General features: G+C 36.7%; 1 protein-coding gene across 3 annotated transcripts in view; it reads right to left on the bottom strand.

Annotated features, from left to right (window-relative positions):
* Positions 1–13,986: 13,986 nt before the first annotated feature.
* Positions 13,987–25,625, bottom strand: part of LOC132381142 (TBC1 domain family member 22B-like) — a 346,281-nt gene continuing 334,642 nt past the window's right edge. For all 3 annotated transcript variants that reach the window (XM_059950412.1, XM_059950414.1, XM_059950413.1), the window contains one exon: positions 13,987–17,515. In XM_059950412.1, the coding sequence (XP_059806395.1) occupies positions 17,387–17,515 (129 nt within the window). In that variant the 3' untranslated portion in view covers positions 13,987–17,386. The remainder of the gene's footprint in view (positions 17,516–25,625) is intronic.

Below are 25,625 nucleotides of genomic sequence, written 5' to 3'. Positions count from 1 at the left end.
TGAGTCAGTATCAAAGCAACAATACACTATGAAGACAAAAGAACACTCCAAGCAAATCTGCAAAAAAGGTTATTAAACAGCACAAGCCAGGAGATGGATTAAAAAGAAAATTTCCAAGTCACTGAATACCCTTTGGAGTGCAGTTAAGTCAATCATCAAGAAATGGAAAGAATATGGCACAGTTGTAAATCTGCCTAGAGCTGGCAGTCCTCAAAAACTGAGCGACTGTGCAATAAAGGGACTAGTGAGTGCATTTATCTCCTTTTGTTTAAGGCCTGGATGGTTAAGGGGTAATAAATGTACCTGAACATGGTGGTGTGGGTCCTGAGGCCACACTCATGATGTATCTTGTTCATGATGACAGCAGTGAGAAGAGAGCATAACCTGGGTGGTGGAGTCCCTGATAATGGATGCTGCTTTACTGCAACAATAACATTGAATTTCTGACCAAAACCACAACTTAAACATCTCATCTTTAGTTTAAATCTTTTCATCTCTACTGCCACTTTGTTCACCAAGATCATGGTGAATTTTATAGTTCTCACTTTTTGTACACCCTTACTCTTCACCCACTGTTTTTCAGTGTGGCTTTCAGAAAACCAGGCTCTAACCTCCATCCACCTGCCTCCTGCAATGTTCATCAAGATTTTATACTCCTTTTCAAACATCATTGGTACTGGTTTTGGCATCATTTCAAACTGAATGTCTGTAAAATGTATTAATGATGTTATATAAATGCATACAGATGTTTTTCCATTGGTGGTTTCTGTTTTTTGAGATTAAGTGAACAACCTTGTGCATGAATACATAAATTGAATTCATGATGTTTTCCTCTGTACTTGTGCTGTTGTCAAGATTTGGAGAAAAACTTGAGAAAATCTATTTTACAAATTACAGGCAGACACAAAGCTATTATTCACTCATTCCCTTTTTCTGCAGCCAACTTTTGAATGTCATCAACTTTTTGTTGGTTTGGTTCCTTCTCTGTGTTTCTACCTATAAATCTTTGCTGTAAATATTAATTGATTCAGATAGAAAATAAAACATGACATTTATAATTCAAGTTGTAATATTCCAATAAAGCTTTCTTATCAAAAGATATTTGGAAATTCAGAAATCATTCCTTATTTGCATTGTTGGCCTATATCTCCAAATAACAAAAGGGTCTTTGATGGTATCAGTGTCTCCACATGGATTACAACTAATGTCAGATCATTTTAACAATGATAAAGAGGGTATTATCCTTAGAGAATGTATTAATTAATCAACATAGATGCAAGAAGCTATTACCAGTCAATTACAGCTTGGTGTAAGCAATAAAGAGAGTCAATTAGGAGTCACATAAAGTAATTGCATTTGTTCCAACTGGATGAGCTTTTATTTAAATTGTAATTAACTTGAGGTAGAATTTTGAAGTTCACGATCAGCATTCAAGATCAGACAAGGGAAAAAACAGCTATGCTATGCACAAAATAGGAAAATAAAAGTTGATTTACCCAAGAGTAATGTCTTTGCACAGAGTTGTAAGAACTTGGCAAGTGTCAGGTTCATTACCATATAAGTTGACATTCCCAGTCCACATTCATTAAAATACATCAACACTTTTAGAGTGTATGCTTTCAGTAGATCTCATGCCCTTTCCCAACACACAAAGCTAAGTAGTGAATTTCTGTTTCACAGGAAATCCACCTTGACAGTAAAGTAGAATTATTCAAGCGAAATGTCACTGATATGACTGCAGTGTGGACTTGGCAATCTGATGTCAAATAATTGAAGCTTTCATTTCTAAACCTTTTAGTGCAAATTATTTGTAATCAAGAATACTGTTGTTATTCAATTGTTTTCCTCTTTGCAGGCACAGCTCATTGTACAGATTTCAGAGGTCGAGGACTAGTATTATTTGGAAAAAATATACAGGGCTCATCAAGCAGAGAATGAAGCTTAAGAAAAGATTTGATTGGGAGAGTGTTTATAATCATGACCACCTTTGATTTATAAGAGACAAAAGCATAAATGTTGGAAGAGCTCAGCCCATTAGTATCAGTTCTGAGGAAGGGTGTCTGAACAGAGAGATGAATTGGTTTCTCTATCCACAGATACTGTTTAACTGAGTTATTTAAGTAATTTTGTTTTTAATTCATATCTGCAGTTTTATTTGTTTTTGCATTAATATAGAGAACATAGGTGTTTGTAATCAGAAGATACAGATTTCGGGTGATTGGCAAAAGAACCAGCAGCAAAATGAAGATCACTTAGTAGATTGATTTCAGTGATGGGAGGATAGATAGATAGATAGATACTTTATTCATCCCCAAGGGGAAATCCAACATTTTTCCAGTGTCCCATACACTTATTGTAGCAAAACTACTTACATACAGTATTTAACTCAGTATAAATATGATATGCATCTAGAATCACCCTCCCAAAAAGCATTTGAGTAACATTTGAGAGAAAAAAATATAGACCTATATTGTCTAGCTTTTAAGGAATGAGAGGTGATCCCACTGGCATTCTGATCTTTAGAAGCTGGTCAGTTTGACAGAGGAGATGCCAAAGGCTACTTCCACCCTGGAAACAGAAATGGAGAATGTGGTGCTGGTCTTGGGATAAAGGATAAAACACTTCTGCTTCAGACAAGGTAAAATTTTGTCGTTCTCAGGGTTGTGAATAATTAGAATTCTTGACATGGCAAGTGTTGAGTATGCTTAGTTAATGAGTGTATTCTGGACTGAGAATGATAATTATTTTGGCTTTATGGGGAATTAATGCATACAGTATAGGGGGAAGGTGGGGCTGATTGTGCAGGATACCCTGAAGGTTAACTTCTAGGTTGAATCAGTGGTGCAGAAGGTGAATACAATGTTGGCATTCATGTCCAGAGGTATAGAATAAAAGAGCAGGGATGTGATGTTGAGGCTCTATAAGGCACTCGTGAGACTACACTTGGAATATTGTGTGCAGTCTAGGGCTTCTTATTTTAGAAAGGATATACTGACATTGGAGAGGGTTCAGAGAAGGTTCACTAGAATGATTCCAGGAATGAAAGTGTTACAGCTCTTGGGCTGTATTCCCTGGAGTTCAGGAGAATGATGGGTGATCTCATAGAAACATTCCAAATGTTAAAAAGCTTGAACAGGTTAGATATGGCAAAGTTATTTCCCATGGTAGGGGGAGTCTAGGATAAGAGGGTACAACTTCAGAATTGAAGGATGTCCATTTAGAACAGAGATACAGAGTTGCCACATGTGGCTGTGGAGGCCAAGTCATCGGGTGCATTTAAGGCAGAGATAGATAGGTTCTTGATTAGCCAGGGCATCAAAGGGTATGGGGAGAAGGCAAGGAAGTGGAGATGACTAGATGAATTGGATCAGCTCATGATTGAATGGCGGAGCAGACTTGATGAACTAAATGGGTTACTTCTGCTCCTATATCTTATCATCTTATTGTAGCTAAGTTTATTGATTGATGATACTAAATTGGGTGGCACAGCGAATTGTTCAGAAGATACAGAGTCTTCAGAGAGATACAGATAGTGTAAATGAGTAGGCAAGTGTCTGGTAGATGGAGTAAAATGTTGGTAAATGCAAGGTCGCCCCCTTTGAAAGGAAAAATGAAACAGCAGATTATTTTTTTAAATGGTAAAATATTGCAGCATCCTGCTGTGCAGTGTGACTTGTGCATGGACTGTAAAAGATTAGTTTGCAGGTGCAAAAGACTATCAAGAATGCGAACAGAATGTTGGCCTTCATTGCTAGAGGGATTGAATTGAAGAGCAGAGAGGTTATGCTGCAACTCTACAGGGTACTAGTGAGGCTGCACCTGGTGTACTGCATGCAGTTCTGGTCTCCTTATTTGAGGGAGGATATACTGGCTTTGGAGGTGGTCCAGAGGAGGTTCACCAGGTTGATTCCAGAGATGAAGGGGTTAGACTACGAGAAGAGATTGAGTTGCCTGTGACGGTACTCGCTGGAATTCAGAAGACTGAGAGGAGCATATAGAAACATATATAGTTATGAAAGGGATAGATAAGATAGAAGCAGGAAAGTTGTTTCCACTGATAGGTGAGACTGGAACTAAGGGACATAGCCTCAAGATTTGGGGAGTAGATTTAGGGCAGAGATGAAGAGGAAATGTTGTGCCCAGAGAGTGGTGTATCTGTGGAATTTCTGTGGAAGCTACAACAATAAATACATTTAAGACAATGATGGATATATTTTTGCATTGTAGGGAAATTATAGAGAAAAAGGCAGGTAGGTGGAGATGAGTCCACGGCCAGATCCATGATCTTATTGAATGGCGGAGCCGGCTCGATCATCCAGATGGCCTGCTCCTGCTCCTATTTCTGATGTTTTTAACACATAGTTATTTGAGTTACTATTCCCTTCCAGTTAGCTTGAACCAGTCTGGCAATTCTCCTTTGACCTCTCTTATTACCAAGGTGTTCTCACCCACAAAACTGTCGTTCACTGGATATTTTTTTTTTAGCAGCCTGCTCTGTAAACTCTAGCGACTTGTGTGTGAAAATACTACATCAGCAGTTTCTGCGGTACTCAGAACACCCTGTCTGACACCAACAATTATCCCATTGTCCAAGTCACTTGGGTCACATTTCTTCCCCATTGTTGTCTGATCTGACAAACAACTGAACCTCTTGACCATGCCTGCATGCTTTAATGCATTGAGTTGCTGCCATGTAAATGGCTGATTAGATTTTACATTAACGAGTTGTACAGGTGTACCCAATAAAGTGGCCGTGGAGTACAAGTACTAATTTTTTTTTTCTTCATGCAGAGGCCGTACGTTCGGGCAGTGACATTGTGAAAGAAAAGAAATGTAACTAAAATGCACTAAATTCATTGTGAATCATGTACTGTATCTCTGCTGGAGCCATATGTCACATTATGAAAGATAAATATAGCTGTTGAAAGCCAGTCATCTAAACCTCAGAATATAATTGCAGAAACTCTTGGGACAGATAATTACACTTTCATTGAAATTTATGGTGCAGAAGCCCCTTGCCCATTGTGTGAATGGGAGCCAAAGCAAAATAAGAGCAAGCTCAACCAATTTCATTGTCTGTATACAGGAATGTGGGTAGCCTTTCACTGGTTACCTTTTAAATGTGTTGAACATTTCTTTCTCTATCATATTTCAGACAATTTACATCATACTGTTATCATCCTCTGGATGAGAATATTTTCCCTGAACCTTTCCCTAATGTTTTATAGAATTATCTAAAATATATGTTGTATTTTTTCTAAACTTCAATGCACTTTGATTAAATCACCCTCAACCCCTTCCAAAGAAAGAAAGCTCAAGTAATCTTTCTCAATTCTTAAAATTATGTAGTCACGGTGGAAACATTGTAAAGTCACATTCTTCCAGTCATTCAGAATACCTTTGCAGTGGCCTAACTAGTCCTTCATGTAATGTTAACTTCCACACTCTTATATTCCTTGTTAATAAAGGAAAGTATCCTTCACTGAATCCTGAGCTGAGCCCAAAGGGAGCTACCAATATGTTAGCCTGGGTGGAACTGTCCATGCTTTAACTTCATCTGAGAACACCTGTAAGTCTTCTACCTCAGTTGCGATTTGCGAGTTTATTGAACATGCATCATGCTCCAATATCCACTTGACTAGTCCACTGAAATGCTTCTTTGGTCAAAGCCTTGTTCCTCACCTCTCAAATTTTCCATTGCCTGACAACTTAATCAGAACTCTTCAGACTAAATCAATAGAAGGAAAAGACTTTGCCTTGGAGAACCACATTGCAGTCTTTCAGTCACTAAAACATCCAATGACTATTGTATTTTGCTTCCTGCTACTGAGTCAATTTCAGATTCAACTGATCAGTTGCCATGTGATTCAAATAACTTCTTTTTCAGTCAGTTTTCCACATGGAACTCAGTCAAAATGTGGCTAAATAAATATTTCTTCCTCACCTTAAAAAGTTCAGTTTCAACCTTGCCTTAAATAAATCAGTATCAATTACTCTTTATTAATCTATTTCTTTCAAAATTCCTCCAGAATTTAGTCTTTTCATTAATTTGTTCATTAGTGATGCTCTGCTGACTGGTAATTAATTGTTCAGTCTCTATCTTTCCCAGTTCAGAAGCAATGGCCATTACATGAAACCTTCCATTCATCCAGCCGTGAGGTTTTTATGGTTAGTTCATGTCTTCTGCATCAATGGACAGGGTGCTTTTTCAGCCTTTCGAAAGTCCTACACTTCCCTTTGTTAACTGCGTGCATTTCAAGTATTTATGAAACATCTTTGTGAGCAACTTGATTTGACCTGCCAATATTTTTTCATGTACTTCATTTTAAGTTTCTGCTGTCTGTAAAATTTCAGTTTGTTTTTGTAAAGATAACAGGGATAAGGAATTAGATTGATTCATAATCTGGCAATACTTGCCAGACGTATCTGAATATAATTACATAAAATAGTCATACATGTTAACCAAAAGAATAATGTGCTAACATGCAATATATGTGGCTTGCATTTGTGGTCTTCCTGAACTTATCAAGGTTACATGCATAGGCTGATATGCATCTACTTCAAAAAGCTTTCTTTCATCTCCTAGATTCAGCTTTGTGCTATTTTTATGGTTAGTTCAATGACTCCTTAGAAGGAGGCACTAGGGAGGTAACATCTTGCAATCACACATGCAGATATTGAAGTACCTGACTTCTCTCATTATGACTGAATTCATTATAATTACAGCATTCCTGCCCGTGGTGTCCAGCTAAACTGTACAAAGTACCATAGTTTTAGTGCCATTTGTACTTTTTAAAGGAATATATAAAAGTTACTATTTCTCTTAGTTCTCAAATTTGCAAATGACACAAAGGTTGGTGGTGTTGTCGATAGTGTAGAGGATTGTCGAAGATTGCAGAGAGACATTGATAGGATGCAGAAGTGGGCTGAGAAGTGGCAGATGGAGTTCAACCCGGAGAAGTGTGAGGTGATACACGTTGGAAGGACAAACTCCAAGGCAGAGTACAAAGTAAATAGCAGGATACTTGGGTAGTGTGGAGGAGCAGAGGGATCTGGCGGTACATGTCCATAGATCCCTGAAAGTTGCCTCACAGGTAGATAGAGTAGTTAAGAAAGCTTATGGGATGTTAGCTTTCATAAGTCGAGGGATAGAGTTTAAGAAACGCAATGTAATGATGCAGCTCTATAAAACTCTAGTTAGGCCACACTTGGAGTACTGTGTCCAGTTCTGGTCGCCTCAGTATAGGAAGGATGTGGAAGCACTGGAAAGGGTACAGAGGAGATTTACCAGGATGTTGCCTGGTTTAGAGAGTATGGATTATGATCAGAGATTAAGGGAGCTAGGACTTTACTCTTTGGAGAGAAGAAGGATGAGAGGAGACATGATAGAGGTGTACAAGATATTAAGAGGAATAGACAGAGTGGACAGCCAGCACCTCTTCCCCAGGGCACCACTGCTTAGAACAAGAGAACATGGCTTTAAGGTAAGGGGAGGGAAGTTCAAGGAGGATATTAGAGGAAGGTTTTACACTCAGAGAGTGGTTGGTGCGTAGAATGTACTGCCTGAATCAGTGGTGGAGGCAGACACACTAGTGAAGTTTAAGAGATTACTAGACAGGTATATGGAGGAATTTAAGATGGGGGGTTATATGAGAGGCAGGGTTTGAGGGTCGGCACAACATTGTGGGCTGAAGGACCTTTAATGTGCTGTACTATTCTATGTTCTATGTTCCATGTAAGCTGTTTGCAAAACTGTATTTCTTACAAGATTATCACTGATTGATTGTTAGCAATCCTTGATATTTTTTCCCTTATATCTTAAAGTCTTATCCTTGCCACTGCTCGTAGTACCCACTATCTTCAGCTGTTGCAACAGTGGCCTTCCCTTGATTGTAAGGAAAGACACTGAGGATTTGATGTTAAGTTCCATTCCATACGTTTGAGGCGTTTAAACAGTTTGTGGCTGCCTGCAAAGAGAACTGGACAGCATAAGCAAATGAATGTCAAGCGATACTCAAATGCACCATATAACTGCCAGAAAAAGTCTATTTCTAGTAAAAGAATTTACCATTTCCACTTCATATTAAAAAGGTTTTACAACACCAATTCCATCATCACAAATACCATCCAAGACCATAAACATAACAGCATCATCACTTAAATATTACAAGAGTATTCCAGAGTCTGCTCATCATGGCAAAAAAAAAATCAGGTTGAGGGGTTAAATCAGCCATGATAGAATGCTAGAACAGACTCAAAGGGACAAGTGGGTCTAATTCTGCTCCTGTGTCCCATGATCTTATGATTCACACCCATCTCCTCAAGCTTTACTACTGTCAACAATGCACAATTTAGTCACGTGTTTGAATATCTTCTTTTCTGGAAGCATGCAGCTCCAGAAATCACTAAAAGAAATAATTTTAGAACTGCTATTCCACCCACTTTAACAACCACTGGAGAATCTTGGTTGCAGTACACACTACAATTTACATAATTATTCAATTACATTTTCTAAAATCATGATCTCTATGATCTTGGAGGAAAAGGCCATACAGCTTCCCTCCAAATCACACAATATATTACTGATCTTTTATCATCCCTGCGCAAAGTACTCAAACTCATGCCTCTGGCAACATTGAGGAGGAAATTATTGCCGGTCATATTTATATTGACCACTTTTTACAAATGAATAAATAAACACACTGCTTTCACATCACAAAAGATGTTTATTCTTGTATTTACTACACCATAATGAAAAATGTAAGTGTCCGAGACCCATTCAGAAAGTATATGGTTTTGTGACAGGTGGGGTCATTGTCCTAACATATTGCAGCTCATCTCAAAAGAACAATGGTTATCTCAGTAATATGATGACTCTCAATTCACATCAGAGATAACATTGGTCTTTCTATAATAACAGGCTCAGTTTGGAGCAAATTAATTCATACACACCTACAAGCAAGATTGAAATGCTTCATGTAGGTGTCTTTATATCTGGCAGATATGGCAGACTGTTATTAAATATCTTTGTATTTGATTAGACTAGAATTAAAAGTGTAAGCCATTTTGTGTGCTGGTGATACCATTTAATGTATGTAACTACTCATAAATCTATAGTCTGAGGGAGTTTTACAAAGGAGGAGCGAGGAGAATGTGATTCTTCATTCCTTTACATGCCTGAATAGGATTTGAAATTTAGATCTGCAGTTCGATACCAACATGCCTTCAGTTTATTGGACTTCAACAATGAAAGTAACTTATCAGGATTAATCATTGGTTAATCATGATTTTAAGTTGCACAGCTGAGCATACATCCCACATTTTCTTTTCCCCCTGCTGTTTCTCATTTGTTCTTGTGCCCAGTAGATAGAATTGAAAAAAAGGAAGTGATACCCTATGAGCAATCTTGGAGAATGTAAGGTCAGAACAGATTGGTCTGCCTTCACTTCTGCACCTTGATTGTTGCAGGTTGTTTGAGTCAGTGAGAAAGCTAAGAGTTGGGGAAGCAAGAGAACAATGTCTGGACTCCAATCTGAGACCTGATATAGGGAGACAACATAGTGGGTTATTGAAATTATCAAGAAGCCATTTGCTCAAGACCACAGTTCCACAATAGCATGCAATTAACGTACTAATGCGGGATCACATTCATTTGTGTAGGCTGCTCTGGTACGTTTCAAATACAAAGCAGATATTCAGATTAAAAGTCAATCAGTAAAAATGTAGCTGAGTAATACCAAAATAATCTCGCAAAACTTGCATGGCCTAAATGGATGAGAATGCTCGTACCAAATTAGAAAATGGCAAATTGCGGATTAGTCCCTGCAACAACATGTTTGAAAATTACTGAAATTTTATTTTATTTAGAAGTACAGCACAGAACAGGCCCTATGGCCCAACAAAACATGCTGCCCAGCAACACACCCATTAAACTCTAGCCTAATCACAGGATAATTTACAATGATCAATTAACCTACGAACCGGCACGTCTTTGGACAGTGGGAGGAAACCAGAGCACCCGAAGAAAACACATGCACACGTGGGAAGAACGTACAAACTCCTTACAGTTAGCGCCGGAACTGAGCTTGAAATTCCAACCACCTAGCTGTAATAGCGTTGCGCTGTTAAATTACCTTGACTCCGTCTATTTTGAATTCATATATTGAATATACCTTCAATATCATAACCAGTCAATAATTTTTCTATACATGCTTAAAATACACTTGGTGATACGCAATATTTCTGCAAGTTAGAGTGGCTGCTGATTTTGCACTGATATTTGTCTAGCTGTTCTTCAGTTATCATCTGCTCTTGTTTTCAAATGACATTGGCAGAGGACCAACAAATATCATTTAAAACTATAGTATTGCTAGGCAATATCTGAAATTAAAGCTGAAGTATGGTGCCATATATGTGAGGTTTATAGGTCTTAGAAATGTGACAAGGTCATACTGTCATTCATTATGAAGTTAAGGAGGTGCTAAAACATGATTATTCTGAAAATTATTGGTAGGGATCAATGTCTTTATTTCTTTCATCAAGTTAATCAGGGAGCCTTGTTCAAGCTTAAATATTGATATATTAGATTAATGTATGCTGTCAGTTTTCTGTGTCCAGAATGTATCTTAAAGCCATTAATATACATGGCACAATGTTCAATTACTGCATGTTGTTTTCAATCCTCAGAGTCATCTCTTAAAGTAAATCCTTGGATCCATCCAATTTCATTTTGCCCTTCAGCAACAGAAACTATGTGTGCAGAGACAACATTCAGATCAACCTCAGAAACAGTTCTTTTAACCCCTGTATTTTCTTCAAATTGTCAGATTTCAGAACATGTAGTTCAAATGGAACAGCAGCTTTCTCAAGCAACATACTGAGAAGACTCAAATTATTACCTCTGACCTTAGCTATATATTTAATTCCATAGTCACTAAATCTATAACCCTTCCTGGTATTTGCTTGAATGCCACCCAAACTGCCAACAGAGGCTTCATACTTAAACACGAGATAGGTTTCAGATGTCGTATGTGCCTCCATAATGTCACTCCGGAAGCAGCTCGTTTACTTCTGGAATTGTCATCATTATTGAGACCCAGGATCCACCTGCTGGGGACACATAGAAACTGTGCATAAGCAGAAGTTAACCAATGGACAAACCACCCATCTGCCCGCTCTATCTGTGGAAGACTCTGGCTTCATTAGTCTCCTCAGAACCCACCAAGACTGGAAGCAAGTCATATCAAGTTTCATTCATCGAACAGCTGTTCTGTTTGATATACCGGTACATAAAAACCTTGATATTAAAACTCTCACCCTCATTTAGAAGTCCCTTCATAGTCTCACCTTTTCCTAATACTGTATGCTCTTCAAGTTTGATAACTGTGAAAGCTGCTTGTAGTTCTCCACTTTGGCTTTCTGAATGTAGTTAAATTTACTCCAGCAACTAACTTCTGGAATTCTCACATGAACCTTGATTTCTCCATCTTTCTTTCCTCTACTGAGTGCTCCCTGTAATCTTTTTGTCTGTGCTTTTGCTCATTTGCCTTACTATTTCCCAAATACAGCCCAGCATCAAATTTTCTGGAACATCTACAAGTGATTAATAATATAATAATCCCTTTCAAATATTCTGGCATGTTACTGACATTATACTGATGTTGCATTATCTGGAGCTCTAAGTCTCATTATCTATCCCTTGGAAAGTGAAGGCTTCACTGAACTTGGTGAAACATTGCTACCTGATGCAGAATTAGAACTTGAGTGCTTTAGGAAGCAGTGATGAAGGGCGACGACTTACAGGAAACCTGATGATTGATGATGGGAAAAGCAAGCAGGAATGAATACATTTTGTAGCTTATTTGAATCAAGGTCGTGTGCTGAATATTTTTCGGTTACTGAAAAATAAATGTTAAAAGTGCTTACCTCCATAGTCAGGCCACTGAGTTATTGGAAAAGTTGAAGTATGCACTCCCTATTCTTCAAGGAAAGCACCTGGATAGTGATCACAACATCTATTATATACAGCCAGAATAAAATTGGCAAATCCTAAGCACCATTTTAGATTAAATAAGGCAAACAAAACCAATAAAAACCATAACATTAAAACTAATGTCTGAAAGAACAAATTTAAATGGGAGGAAACTTACCTGGAATAAACCAGGGAGAGGGTGTTCAAGTAGATAATATAAGTCCCTAGCATACAAATCACAAGTTATTGAAAAATGACTTGGATGTAACAAATAGGATTCCACACAAGTACTTACTTGTTTTATAATGTGGTCAGTATTGCCAAACTTAGGCAATGGTGTTGCCATAAATTAATATATGTAAAAAGGCACTCATCTTTATAACTCTAGTGCTGGTCAAAACTACCTTAAGAATTTTTCCCACCATAGCTGTAACTGCAAATCAACATGAAACAACCTCCTTGTGAAATAAAATACTATTAAAAGAGGATATATCATACTGAGGAAGCAATAAATAGGAAGACTGCATTACAAATCTTCAAGTGAATTCACTGAGAATTGACTTGCACAAGAACCACTTCAGCTAGGAGTATGGCCTTACATTGGGACAGCAAGATTACTGAATTCATGCTTGTGTGAAATGTAAATATTATATTCAAATTATATTCTATCTTCTTGGTTATATTTAGTTAGCAAATGATGGATAACGTTTTCCTTGTATTTGTTGCTGTTGACTCATGGCAACCCGATGGATAGTGTAGTTGTCTATAAGGTTTTCATAGCAAGATATGGCAGTAGATTGCCAGCCCTTTCTTCTGCACAGATATTGATAAAGCCCAGGTTGGGACCTGGCTGGATTTGAACTCAGAACCACCTGCCTCAAAGTCCTGTGCTGATGTCACTACACCACCAGCAAAATCATAAACCTGAAAACTAGTTTCCAATTTTGGGAGTCATGATGCACAGAAGAAATAAACTGTAAAGTCACCGATGTTTAATAGGCATGTTGGCTTGTCAAGATGAGGCATTTACTTTGAATGAACAGACATAATTATATTTAAAGACTATTAGAATTTAATCAAATGGATTTCTTCTGGTCAAGATGGTGCTTCTGTAAAATGCTCCTTCAGTCAACATCTTCTGGATAGATCATGAAAACATATATTTCACTTCATTTATGTATTTTACATTTGTTTTTTGACTTGAATGTGATTCTGGAACTGTTGGAATCTGTGATTTTCAGTTTGGAGATTGGGTGTTCCAGCACTCTGCAGTCTCCCAGAGGGTTCCGGGAGGCCGAGGCAGCGTGTGCAAACTTCATGTTGAGAAGGCTGTGGGATGGGGCATGAGCCGATGTTCGACCCCATTTCACTGATTAAAGCGACAAGAGAGATTGAAACATTAGGGTGAATGCAGAAGGTGAGTGCCAGCTGCCTGCCTTTTGATTGCTGCTGGGATCACTCTACTACCAAGAATGAGACTACCTTTATTTCATTGGGGGATCTCTCTGCTCTGCTGCCAGAGAGGCAAGATTGCCTTTTGATGTCCGGGATTTGCTCTGCTACTGGAGAGGAAAAGGCCTGCTGCTGTGACCAGAGAATGTTACCCAGGTTTTCTGCATTTTGTAAATTGACTTCATTTTCTCCAATATGACAGTTTATGTTGAGTTTTTCTCCAAATCTCTCTAGTTTTTTCCATGTGTGGTGGAGTAGGATTTGGGGGTTGATGTGCCTGCTCCAATTTTGCATGGGAAGGAGTGATCTGGGGGCTTATGATAGCGCTGCCTTTATTTTCTATCTTGGTTCATGGCTATCTGGAGAAGAAGAGATTCAGAGTTGCATACTTTGACAATAAATTAACCTTTGAAATCCAAATTTGAAGAATTTGATCAATATGGGAAATAACATTTCTATGGTTTTCCTGCTCAATTTCCAGTTCAGACCTCTTAAAATAAGCAACACAGATTGTAGGCATAGAATGGGCTGTACAGATGAAATAAAACTCAAAGGCCAATGACTAATGTGGAGCAGAATTTAATTTTTAAAGCCTTGTAATAACACTGTCTACAGAAGCATTAAAAAGAAACATGGTTTAAAAAATTTGGCATTTTTCAAAAACAGTAACATCCAAAGGGCTTAAGTATTTATTTTCTCACTGCTGAAAGAGTGTTCTTGCTATATTATGTGGTTCTGCAAGTTTATGTCAAACAATTTAAATGAAATGTCTTGTATTGTGTAATTTCCAAAACAGGACTATAACTGCTAATGCACAATGCACGTAAGGAAAAAAACATGTCATCTGGACCTATTGCACAATTGACAATAAATTGTGCCTTTTGATCATATTGAAACCCCACACAGTGAAAAGGTGAAAAGTCACAGTTATAATTCACTTACATCCAAAAGGTCTAAAGAAACTGTTGATAAACCATGCAACATCTTTCTGGTTTTGACGGTGTGACTGTAAGCTTTTCAGTCATACACACAGTACTAATATTTACAATTCCAGATGTCAAATACAATTGTGGCAAAACACTACCACACCTGTACAATTCAGAAAATTAGTAAAGGTACATGAATTTGTATGTTCATGGTGTTGTTTCTGCTCACACTTTCATCGTGGAACTCATCTCTTCCTAAATGTTAAAAGATCACTTACTACCTAATTCCTGACCAAAGTACCAAATTTACCCAACAACAGAGGAATCAACATCACATATATGAATGCAGTACTGATTGCCCAGTTCCCTTATTTGCAAGAGTGAAAACACCTGCAGTTCTATAATATACATTTGCCAGTTTAAAACAGATTTAAATCTCAAACAAGAATAACCCTTCCCCCTAACTATGATATCATCCAACTATCCCCAAATTTTAGTCATTTTTCTTTCAGTTTTAACTCTCCTTATACTGGCAAATCATTTCTAAGATCAGTAGCAACAGGGAAGTCACCCAAGAAGGCTGTTTTTAAGAGGGAAAAAAAAGCTATACACTGGGAATCAAAGAAATTAATTGTGCTTTGATCCATGTGCTTCATTTTAACCAGAATGTGATAATCTGTAAGCTAATATAAAAATGGAAGCAGAACCAGTTATTAGGACTTCAAACATATTTGTGAATTTACACATTTACATAATAGCTCAGGAAATAATCTGCACATTTCACTATTCCTTTTGGAAAAAAAAGGAAATTAAAGTAATCAAAAAGCAAAAAAAAAACTACAGATGGAAATCAAGGTAATATTTCAGATTCATGGCCATTCATCAGATCATATTGACGAAAAGGGCATCAAGCTGAAACATCAATACTCACTTTCCAAAGGTGCTGCCTGACCTGCTGAATATGTCCAGCATGTTCTGTTTATAATTACAAATAAAACAGTTTTTGCTTTAAATTCAATTAAAAATTAACATTTGTTATTTAATATTTCCAGAGTGACATATACACAAGTACATTATAATTATGACAGAGTGGTTTTCAATAATTGTCCTTTAAATAAAGTAATAAAAACAAATAAAAAAGAAATTTGCAATTTTCACATTAATAGCTAAAAAATCTGAAATAAAATTACTTAAAATCTAATCAAATTTATCTGTGGCATCCAAAACTATCATAATTTTTCTACCTTTTCTTTGTATTGACTTACTAAATGCCTTCAGATGATTTTTTTTTTGAGGAAGGACACCACAGAATGAAGAAAGACATAAAAGTAAGCAAATACTGCATTTTATAAACTGACCAAAAACAATCAAGGGAATAAACAGCATAAAGCTGACCCAGAGTCCCGACTGTAAAAAGACTTATAGACTTGTAAATACTAGTTCAAGTTTCAAGCCTGATTCCCAAGAATTTATCTGTAAGGTGTTGCCCAACCTAACAGGCAGGAATTGCCTGATAAAGATTGTGAGCATCCTGGCTATCAGAGTAATGATGCATCTGGCTTTATCTTGTGGGATGCAGCTCATATCAGTGGACTGGAAGCAGCAATGTCTCCTGAAAACAGGATCAGTAAGAAATGTAGGTCATTTCAATCTTAGAATATTTGAAATTTTGTTAGGGGGTCAAGGCTAATTTGTACATCAATTCCATTTATCCATACCTATTTATGTCCTTACTCACAGTAATAGAGGTACATTATTCAGTCCTTGGCTTGTCTGCTACTCTGATATATTGTTCTAAATCTGGACTTCAATTTCATTTACCTATCTTTTCTAAATTTTCCTTGTGAATAATTGAAAACAATCAGCAAACTGAGAGTGACATCAGCTTTTGTGATTTGCATTAACAGTCCAGTTAATGGGAAAACATTTCCTGTGAATTAACACCATAAAATCAGTCTCTCAAACCAGTAAGGGTGATCATAAATTAGGTTAAAAAAGGCTAATTTCAGAGATTTCACTTCATGTTAGCCATCAACAGGAAAATCTGTTTCTCAGGTCTCATATATATTATATATATTTTTATAAAATATATATGTATATATATATTTTAGATGCACAAAACATTTTAAGAACTCTAGAGCCCATAAGTTATTCGCAGTTCAAGAGGGAAATAAAAGATATGTTCAGAACTTTTCACAACCACCCTGTTTAAAGCAAAATACAAATATTGCAATATTTCCTCAACTTTACATAAATAGAATAGGTCAAAAGGCACATAAATGAAAATGATATACCTGAGAAACATATTTTAATCTTGAATGGCTTCAGTACATTTTGAAATCATTATTGGCAATAGAATTGTTTTATTTAATATATATCATTAGTGCTCATCATAAAGCAGATCTTTTAAAAAATTATAAAGATGTTTTTCCCCACATTCTACATTAAAAGGAAATATTTTGCTTATCAAAATGATAATTAGTAGAAATCAAAAATATTTAAAATGATTTCACCTCATGGATACAGCTGAAACTTACAAAAAAATTGGTGAATTTAAAACAAAGATTAAGAGAAGTGTATATTTATACAATAATCACAATAAAAATATTGTGAATTAGATGCTGGCTGTGCTTAAGAATGAGTAAAATTTAACTAGTCTGCTTTATGCACACTAAGCCCAAATGTTGTAACTAATTTTCTAAACATAAACTCACAGTAGTTCAAGTTAAGGACACATACATTATAATTATTAAATAGAAATACACTTTATAATGCCTTTTAAATCCTTTTCTATTAAGAACTATGTATAACCTAGTATCAAAGATTTAACAAGGCTTCATTAAGAGCACACCGAGGAAGACCTCAGTCTTGCCCAACTTAGTATATTACAATAATAGCTTAAGAAAAGCTTCAAGTAAATAGAAACTACTTTCACAGTAGTTGAAACTCTAGTTGTCTTAGCCAATAGTGCTTCTGTGCTATTGACCTGTAAGACTGCAGGGAGTTTTAATCACTTCTCAATGCTTTTGCTAACCACTTATCGTCTGTAGTGATTAGGTGCATCTGCAAACATGTACTTAAGTCTGTAGGCTTCTGCTAGGAGCAAACCAACTTCTTCATTACCCCAGTGGATTGTCGGTAGATTCTGCAACAACATTAGTAGACCCTTCAAATGAAGAACACAGATTTCAGCTTGGTATAGAAAAATCAAGACAGACACAAAGATTGCCTCTTGTTAAAACTAGTGATTCTAAACACAGAAATGGCTTAAAAAATGCATAACCAATAGCCTATTAAACTTTACAAAATAACTCATTTATGAAACACAGTTTGAAATCATTGCTAAGATGATAAGTATACTGGACTATGATATTATCAAGCAATGCAAAAAATTTGACTTTCAATCTGGGTGTCTTACAAAAAATCAGAAGTAATTGCATATTATTTTCAATAAATAACAAAACTTGCAATAGAAGGATTGCAGAAGGAGAATGCAAAGCTATCACTCAGAAGGCACTGTGTAATAATGGTGATTAGAAAGGAGATCGTGTGATTTACTTTTGCATTTGCATTTGCCTACTATCGTAAATACTACAAAGTACTTAGAAATATGCTCATTACCATTTAACATCACCCCATTTTTGGATTACAGGTATTTTTAAAAAATCCAGATGAAGAAGAGCTTGAGAGCTTGGAAAAGGGTCAGTAACATCATGAAGGATCCTATCCACCCTGCTCATGGATTGTTTGTCCCACTTCCATCAAGGAGTTGTCTACGTAGCATCCACACCAGGATCACCAGACTCAAAATTAGTTACCGTCCCCAAGCAGTAAGGCTGATCAACATCTCTACACACTAACTCAACCCTCCACACTCCCAACCACCACTACTTTATAATTTCCTGTCAGAGTGCCCATTTGCACAGACATTCTTTTACCTCACATCACTTTATGGGCATACAATCAATCTATGTATACAAGTTATCTCACATATTTATATTTATTGTGTTCTTTATCTTAGTGTGCTCTTTTGTTCTGCATCAGATCAGAAGTAATAATTATTTTGTTCTAATTTACACTTGTGTACTGGAAATGACATTCAACAATCTTGAATATTAACTGGTATATGTCTGGGCAGCGATAGAAAAGCATTAAGGAGATAATATGAGACCTACTAAAGAAATTAAATAGAATGAACTGCAAAACTGTTAATAGAATGTGTAATTACATTGAAAGCTACATCCATAAACATTAAAACAAATCTTAACTCTGTCAACTTAGATATTAAAATAATACGATCATAACCCTAATTTTCTTAACAAATAACACTTAAACTACTCTGTATTTCCTAAAGAAACAATTTTACCTATTTTTAAATAAGGAATCACTTGCTCATTATGGAAAACTATGGCAAATTAGTATGAACAACTCACCGTACACAATCATGGTGAATTAGTGCCATCTAATTAGGATCAACAGCATTATTCCATTTACTAATTACTTAAGAGGCATATTTCAATATTGTAAATTAGAATTGGGATCTACTGAGGTGTTAAATACACCTAAGTTTATCAGGAATATATTATCTATTCAATTAACAGCCTGCTGCTGAATTATGGGCTAAAAACCTCATATTATTAGAACTGTTTTCTTGTCAGATCTCAAGGACTTGTGTGATATGAGATTGGCTAATCTCAAATCAAATTCTACAGGTTTTTAAAATCACAATTGCCCAGATTTTCTATGCAATGGTGTATAACATACAATATAGAGCTGACTGTACAATTTTGCAATTCCAAAATTGCGAACTGGTAAACTTCAGAGATCTAAATTGATCAGTAAGATCTGTTGCTCACTCATTGCAGTAGCCAGACCTCAGCATTTGTGTTTAGGTTAATGTGGAATGTTCTCCATGCACTTTAGGATAGAATAATATGAGTGTTCACCTGAAAATATAAGAAATAAAATAATATTCTCACGGTTCATCTTCCAAATCTATCTTCACTCTCTCATCAAGTAGTTATATTTCCTATGTTACCTGTTATTCAGCATGATTGGATTAGTTAAACATGTGCACTATTTAAATTTTATTCATATTCATCAGGTCTCAAGATATTTAGAATATCAGAACCATTTGGTCCACCAAGTCACACAGCTTACCCCTGGTTCTGAACTCTTGGTCTTCAGCCTTGCAAAGTGCAGCTCTTCAAGTGCTCAACTATGTTTTTCTTTAATATGATGAGGGGTAATATGTCTCCATTTCAGGTAATGTGTTTCAGAACCCATTTAAACAATCTCCCTATATCTGTGTGGGTTTTCCCCAGTGCTCAAACGTTATCCTGTTTTCTCAAACTTGCAGGTTGGCAGGTTATTTGAACACTTTACATTGCCCTTTGAAGTTGAACAGTAGTAGAATCAGAGAGCAAATTGATGTCAATACGGCTGCTTGACGGTTGACATGGACTCTTTTAGCCAAAGGACCCGTATCTATAACTCTATAACTAATTTAACACATTTCACTAATCTTTTCCAACCTACCTTGTTCCAGGAAAACAATCACTTGCTCCTCACGATGGAAGATTTTACAGCAATCATAGTCCTGTACCAACCAACTTAAATCATGCCCATTTAATTCTTTTATGCTGAATTTTACACATTATTATACTGCTCTTTCGATTCATCATACTTCAATTTGTTCAGAGTTTTTAAATTTCCCCTCTAAATTCAAAATACCATTTGCATTAGAATGCTTATTTTGTGTCATGACATCCAATGTTATATCTTAAATATAATTAGAAATGGTGTGGTTCCTAATATTTATCCCTGGAGTAACTTACTCAACAGTTCCCACAATCCCAATTTAATTCTTGCAATTAGAATACAAGGCTTCTCAACATTTTGCCAATTTCTAATTTATTCCACAGTCTTTCCCTGAATCACAAACCAATTAAGTTTAAACCATAATCTCTGACAGAAAGAAAGACTTGTACAGTAGTACTTTTCTTTCACCTCATCCCCGAGTGCCATAGCTAATGACATACTTGTGTAGTGCCACACTAGACCGGCAAAGAGAAGCCAATGTGTGCACAACAAACAATATAAACATTATAATAACATGATCACCTCTTTTGGTTATGCTAGTTTATAGATACGTTGACCCGAACACCAGGTATAGCCTTCACAAACTTTTGGGTTCTTGGTTTAACTAAGATGGAAAGATAACCCACAGTTCAATAAGACTGACAATGGCAGCCACAGCAGACTCCCTTACATTGGGAGCTTCAGAAATTGTTGTGCTTAAGTCTGTCAATTGTAACTTTAACCTATGGCCTTCTGACAATAGAAGTGCTAATAACTCTGCCACTACACACAATATGCCATGACAATTCATACCACAAATAAAAAATACATGCACATTTATGTTAAGAGCTGTTTTGGATTGTACTCTTCGTAGATTTTATTTCTGTAAACAAGATTATTAATCATGCTGAATGATTATCCTGAATCAACTTCATCTGCTACTTAGAAGCAATTCTAATAAAGATGGTGAACAAGATGGTCTTTTAGGGATTAATTTATACATATTGTCTCAGAGGGGCCCAAATTTATGATATTTCTTTGGACACATACAACCTGGACTGAAGAGGAAAATTGGCCAGGATTCTAATCTTCTTAAGCCCATCACCCCTACTGGTGCATATGCTGTTGAGAGCAGCTCACCAGAGTCCTCTACCCTGGGTCAGTCTTTCAAGTTGCTCCCATGTGAAGCCCACCTTTGAAGATCCTTCCTCTCTCAGGGATGAGGTCTTGAAAGTTCTGCTGGGGGTTGTGTAGCTCTAGGTTTTTATGGGATGGGGCTGCCAGTCTCATGTCTAACCCTCATTTTGTCACATTCGGGCTTCAGACCATCCATGGTGGAGTTCAGGATTCCATAACCTATCAAAATCCATTACGTCCATTTAGAAATGTATGTGTGTTTATGGCAAATTAGAACTGGCTGTCATGGACAATTGTGCTAAAATTAACTGCAGGATCATATCTGAAGATATAATTTTTACTTTGACCACTATATAAATTTTTGAATGTAGCACCCATCATCCTTAACATCCTCCTCTACTCCAGAAGAAGTCAGTGTGGCAGTTTTTGAAATTATCAATCCAATTTAACCATTTAGAAATAAAAAACAAATAACCAATGAGACACTGAGCATAATAAAATTACAACAAAAGATGAGCTGAGGAGAACAGTTATATTTTTAGGGCTCAGAACTACAACAAGACACTTTGGTTGATATGTAAAATTATTTGGCCCTAAACCCTTGGTTCACATAATCAAGTGTTACAACCAAGGATTTTGATCAATTTAACCGGGAATTTTATTTGTGAATCACATGTTCCTTTTTCCCCCCCACAGTACAGCACCCCCCCACCAAAAAAAAGGGAAAATTGTAAAGCATTAAAAACTAAAAATTCAAAAATTGTAATGTCAGCAGTTCAAAAGCATTCATCCCCTTTTGCTAACCAGCTCTCAGAGGTATTACACCCAGTAGTCTTTTTTGGATAAGTTTCTATTAACTTTGCATAACATGATGAAGCAAAATTTGCCCAATCCTTCTTGCAAAATTTGCCAAGCTGTGCCAGGTTGGCTGGGAGTGGCAGAAATGATCTTGCCAGAGATGATCGATTAGACTAAGTCAGACCTCTGAAGGACCACTCAAGGACATCAATTGTTTTCATTTGAAGCCACTCCATGGTTACTCGGGCTTTGGTTTGTTGTTCTGCTGAAATACAAACTTCCTCCCAAGTTTAAGTTTTCTATTTTGAGGCGAGCAGGATCTCTCTGTATGTAGCAGCATTCATCTTCCCATTAATCCTGACCAGATTTCCAGTCCCTTCAGCTGAAAAGCATCCCCATAGGATGATGCTACCTCTCCCATACTTTACAGGGGGTTAAGTGTTACCTGACTGATGCATAATATTAGATTTATGCCGCACATACTGCTTAGTTGAGGTCTAAAAGTTCCACTTTAGTCTCATCCACCCAAAATTCCTTCTTCCACATCTTTACAGTATCTTCTAAGTGACACTTTACGAATGCTTTGCGTGCAAGGATATGCTTTTTCTTTCAGCTAGGACTTCTCCTTTGCTACTCTTCCATAAATATTCTTTCTGTGCAAGGTCTTAAGAGACTGTGGAGCCGTAAACTTCAACTCCAGTTGCGGCCACTGTCTCCTGCAGCTCACTCAGAGTGTCTGTTGGCGTCACAATAGCCTCTTACAAGTGTGATTCTTCTCTGGTGACTAAGTTTAGAGGGGTGGCCGTATGGCTAGGCAGTTTGGCTATAATTAACCTTATTAATTATTCTATAGTTTTTTCCACTTTTTCCCACAGTGGACTGTGCTGATCTCTAAGTTATGTTTAGTGCCTTTGAGATGGTTTGTATTCTTCCCTAGATTCGTGTTTTATTATCAATTCCCTGTCTTGAATGCTCGTTTGTCTTCATTTTCGTTTGTCGGTTGAAAATCTATCATACTGTGGACCTTACAGAGGGAGGGGGTATTTATTTTTATGAATTCATTGAAAACAGGTGATCCTCCAGTTTTCCATATCAACAAATTGGGTGAAATGGTAAGATAGCACAATATATTGCACCTGAGGAAAGCTAGCATAGTAATTACAAAGGGGATGAATACCTTTTTCAGTCTCAATTTTGGTTTTAAATATTTAGTAATTGTTAATGGGTTCTGGATTTTTTTTTTCTTTTGATTTGACATAATGCACAATGTTTTATAGATTAGCTTAAAAATCCTACTTCAGCATATTTTAATTTAGGAAATTCAATAAAATATGAAAATAGTTGTGGGGGCTGAATACTTTTTCAAGGCACTGGATGCTGGATTCTGTAAGAAACAAAATAAATAAAGCAAGATAATATTCTATCATGGCAATATTAAATCTAAGAAGTGAACAAAATGGCAAAGGAAACTGCAGATTTAAGATTATCAAAGGTGATCTTCATATGTCATTTTGTTTTACTGTTTATTACAATCACTAACAATTTAGATTCTTGATTGGTCAAGACATGAAGGAATACAGGAAAAAGGCTGGAGATTGGGGCTAAGGGGAAAATTGGATCTTATGGTCTAATTCAATCTTTAAAACACTGGCATAAATTAATTCTGAAACTGAAATTCATGGAAAGATTACGTTTCAAAACATCAGTTGCCAATAACATTCTTAGTAGTAGTGTGATTTATCCAAGAGACCTTTTTATGTGCAATACTAGTTTATTTAAAAGCTAAGCAAAATATTGTTACCATTTAAATCCATATATTTTGCTACTTACGGGTCAGCACACATTTCTTCAAGTGGTCTCACTGTATAGTTATAAAAGGATAACCTTATTAATGTACCCAAATCTCTTGCTATGTATACCAACATTTCCTGCTGTTCTTCCTTTCTTTCTCCTAACTTCCTTTCTACGGTCCTACTGAAGTGGACAACTTCACATTCATCCCTGTTTCACTCAATCTGTCAAATTTTTTCCACTTAATCTGAGTCAGCTGAAGCTTCTTTGCATCCACTTCATGAATGACAACATCACACAGTTCGCTATTATCAGAAAACTTGTATTTTGCTATATTATTGATATATAACTGAGGCCCATGCACTGATATATTTGATACCACACTAGTTACTGTTTGCTCCTGGAAAAAGACCATAAGATATAGGAGCCATTTAGCCCATTGAGTCTGCTCCACCATTTCATCATGGCTGATCCATTTCCCTCTCAACTCCATTCTTCTGCTTCCTCTCCAAAAACACCCATTCAGTTCTCCTCTGTTTCCCAACCAATTGTCAATTCATGCCAATACATAATCCCCAATATTTCACATTTTAGTCAGTTACTTCGCATGTGGGATTTTTATCAAAGCCATTTTGAAAGTCTAAGAACACCATATCCACTGCTTCATCTTTGATTTATTCCACAGGGTGAATTGTCCAAAGTTTTAATACATTTATCAAACACAATTTCCCTTCAAAAATCTGTTGATAGTTTCCAAGCATCATGTTACTGCTTATAATAGCTGCTTGATTTTCCTATCTATTGATACTTGGCTAACTATTCTGCAACTCCTGTTTTCTCTCTCCCATTGTTGTTTAAGTAGTGGAGTTACATTCAACACCTTGCAATATTTCTTTCTTGATTATGAGGGCAGACAGATAAATTGAGCACAGAGCTGCCACTGGCACTGATATGCTTTCAATGGTGGGCATGATGGTTTAGTAATCAAGTTGTTGGACTATTTCAAAGCCCTATCAATTGGAAGATGGATTCAATGATATCTGCAGAAGTTAAATAATCTGGAATCACAATAACAGCAACCTTAAAACTACTGGATTGCCATAAAACCTATCTGACTTTCTTGTATTCCTTACAGAAATAAATCTTACAGGCTTGTACACACTGGCTTAACTGTGACTCCAAAACAACAAACATGTAACTGACTATTGCCTCTGCTCTGAAGTAGTTCAACAGTTACAAAGGTCTGTTGAACTTAAACAGAATTGCTTGAAAAAATTGCACTCCATAAAGACCTTGGCACTGATACGAGATAAAGCAAAATTCATTCCTGGTCAAACTGAGGTTGTAATATTCTCCTCACAGCCTAATTTTGGAGAGGCATGCCTTAGATGAGCCAAACATTAGTCTGACTTTGTGATACTCCACAATGCAACTTTGTAACATATGTTGCCTTGCCAGTAGAATAGATCCACAAGGGATTGAAGGATAGCTTTAAAACTATCAAAATATAGGTGTCTCAAGTCCGTAGTGCAGCATCCAAATCTAGGAAGTCTCAATATATTTGGATGAACATAGGCAAGGGACCTGCTACTGACTCTCACTTGTCCAATTCTGTCAGTTAATGGATCAAAACACCACTTTGTTACCTCTGGGTAACAAGGGGCACAGTACGCATCTTGTGTGGCAATGAGGCACTTCTAAGTCCAATTTGGTAATTCCTTCTTTGACCAAGCTGGCAGTCTAGAATGGGCACCGGAATGGGCTTGCAACAAGTGTTGAGAGAACATGGATAGACCTTACCTTTACAGTATTGATAGGAACAGTATAAATTTTGAAAAGTCAACTCTTCAAGATGCAAGTAGACACCATCATTGTCTAACACAATGGATTCTTAACAGAAATGACAGCTCAGAACTGTGTATAGATGAGACAGTCTGGGACATCAGGAGCAGAAATGTATTCCCCACAAC

This window comes from Hypanus sabinus, chromosome 25, assembly GCF_030144855.1.
Source record: "Hypanus sabinus isolate sHypSab1 chromosome 25, sHypSab1.hap1, whole genome shotgun sequence".
Taxonomy (NCBI): domain Eukaryota; kingdom Metazoa; phylum Chordata; class Chondrichthyes; order Myliobatiformes; family Dasyatidae; genus Hypanus; species Hypanus sabinus.
The sequence above is the reverse complement of the archived record's forward strand: the minus strand, read 5'-3'. Positions and strand labels throughout refer to the sequence as shown.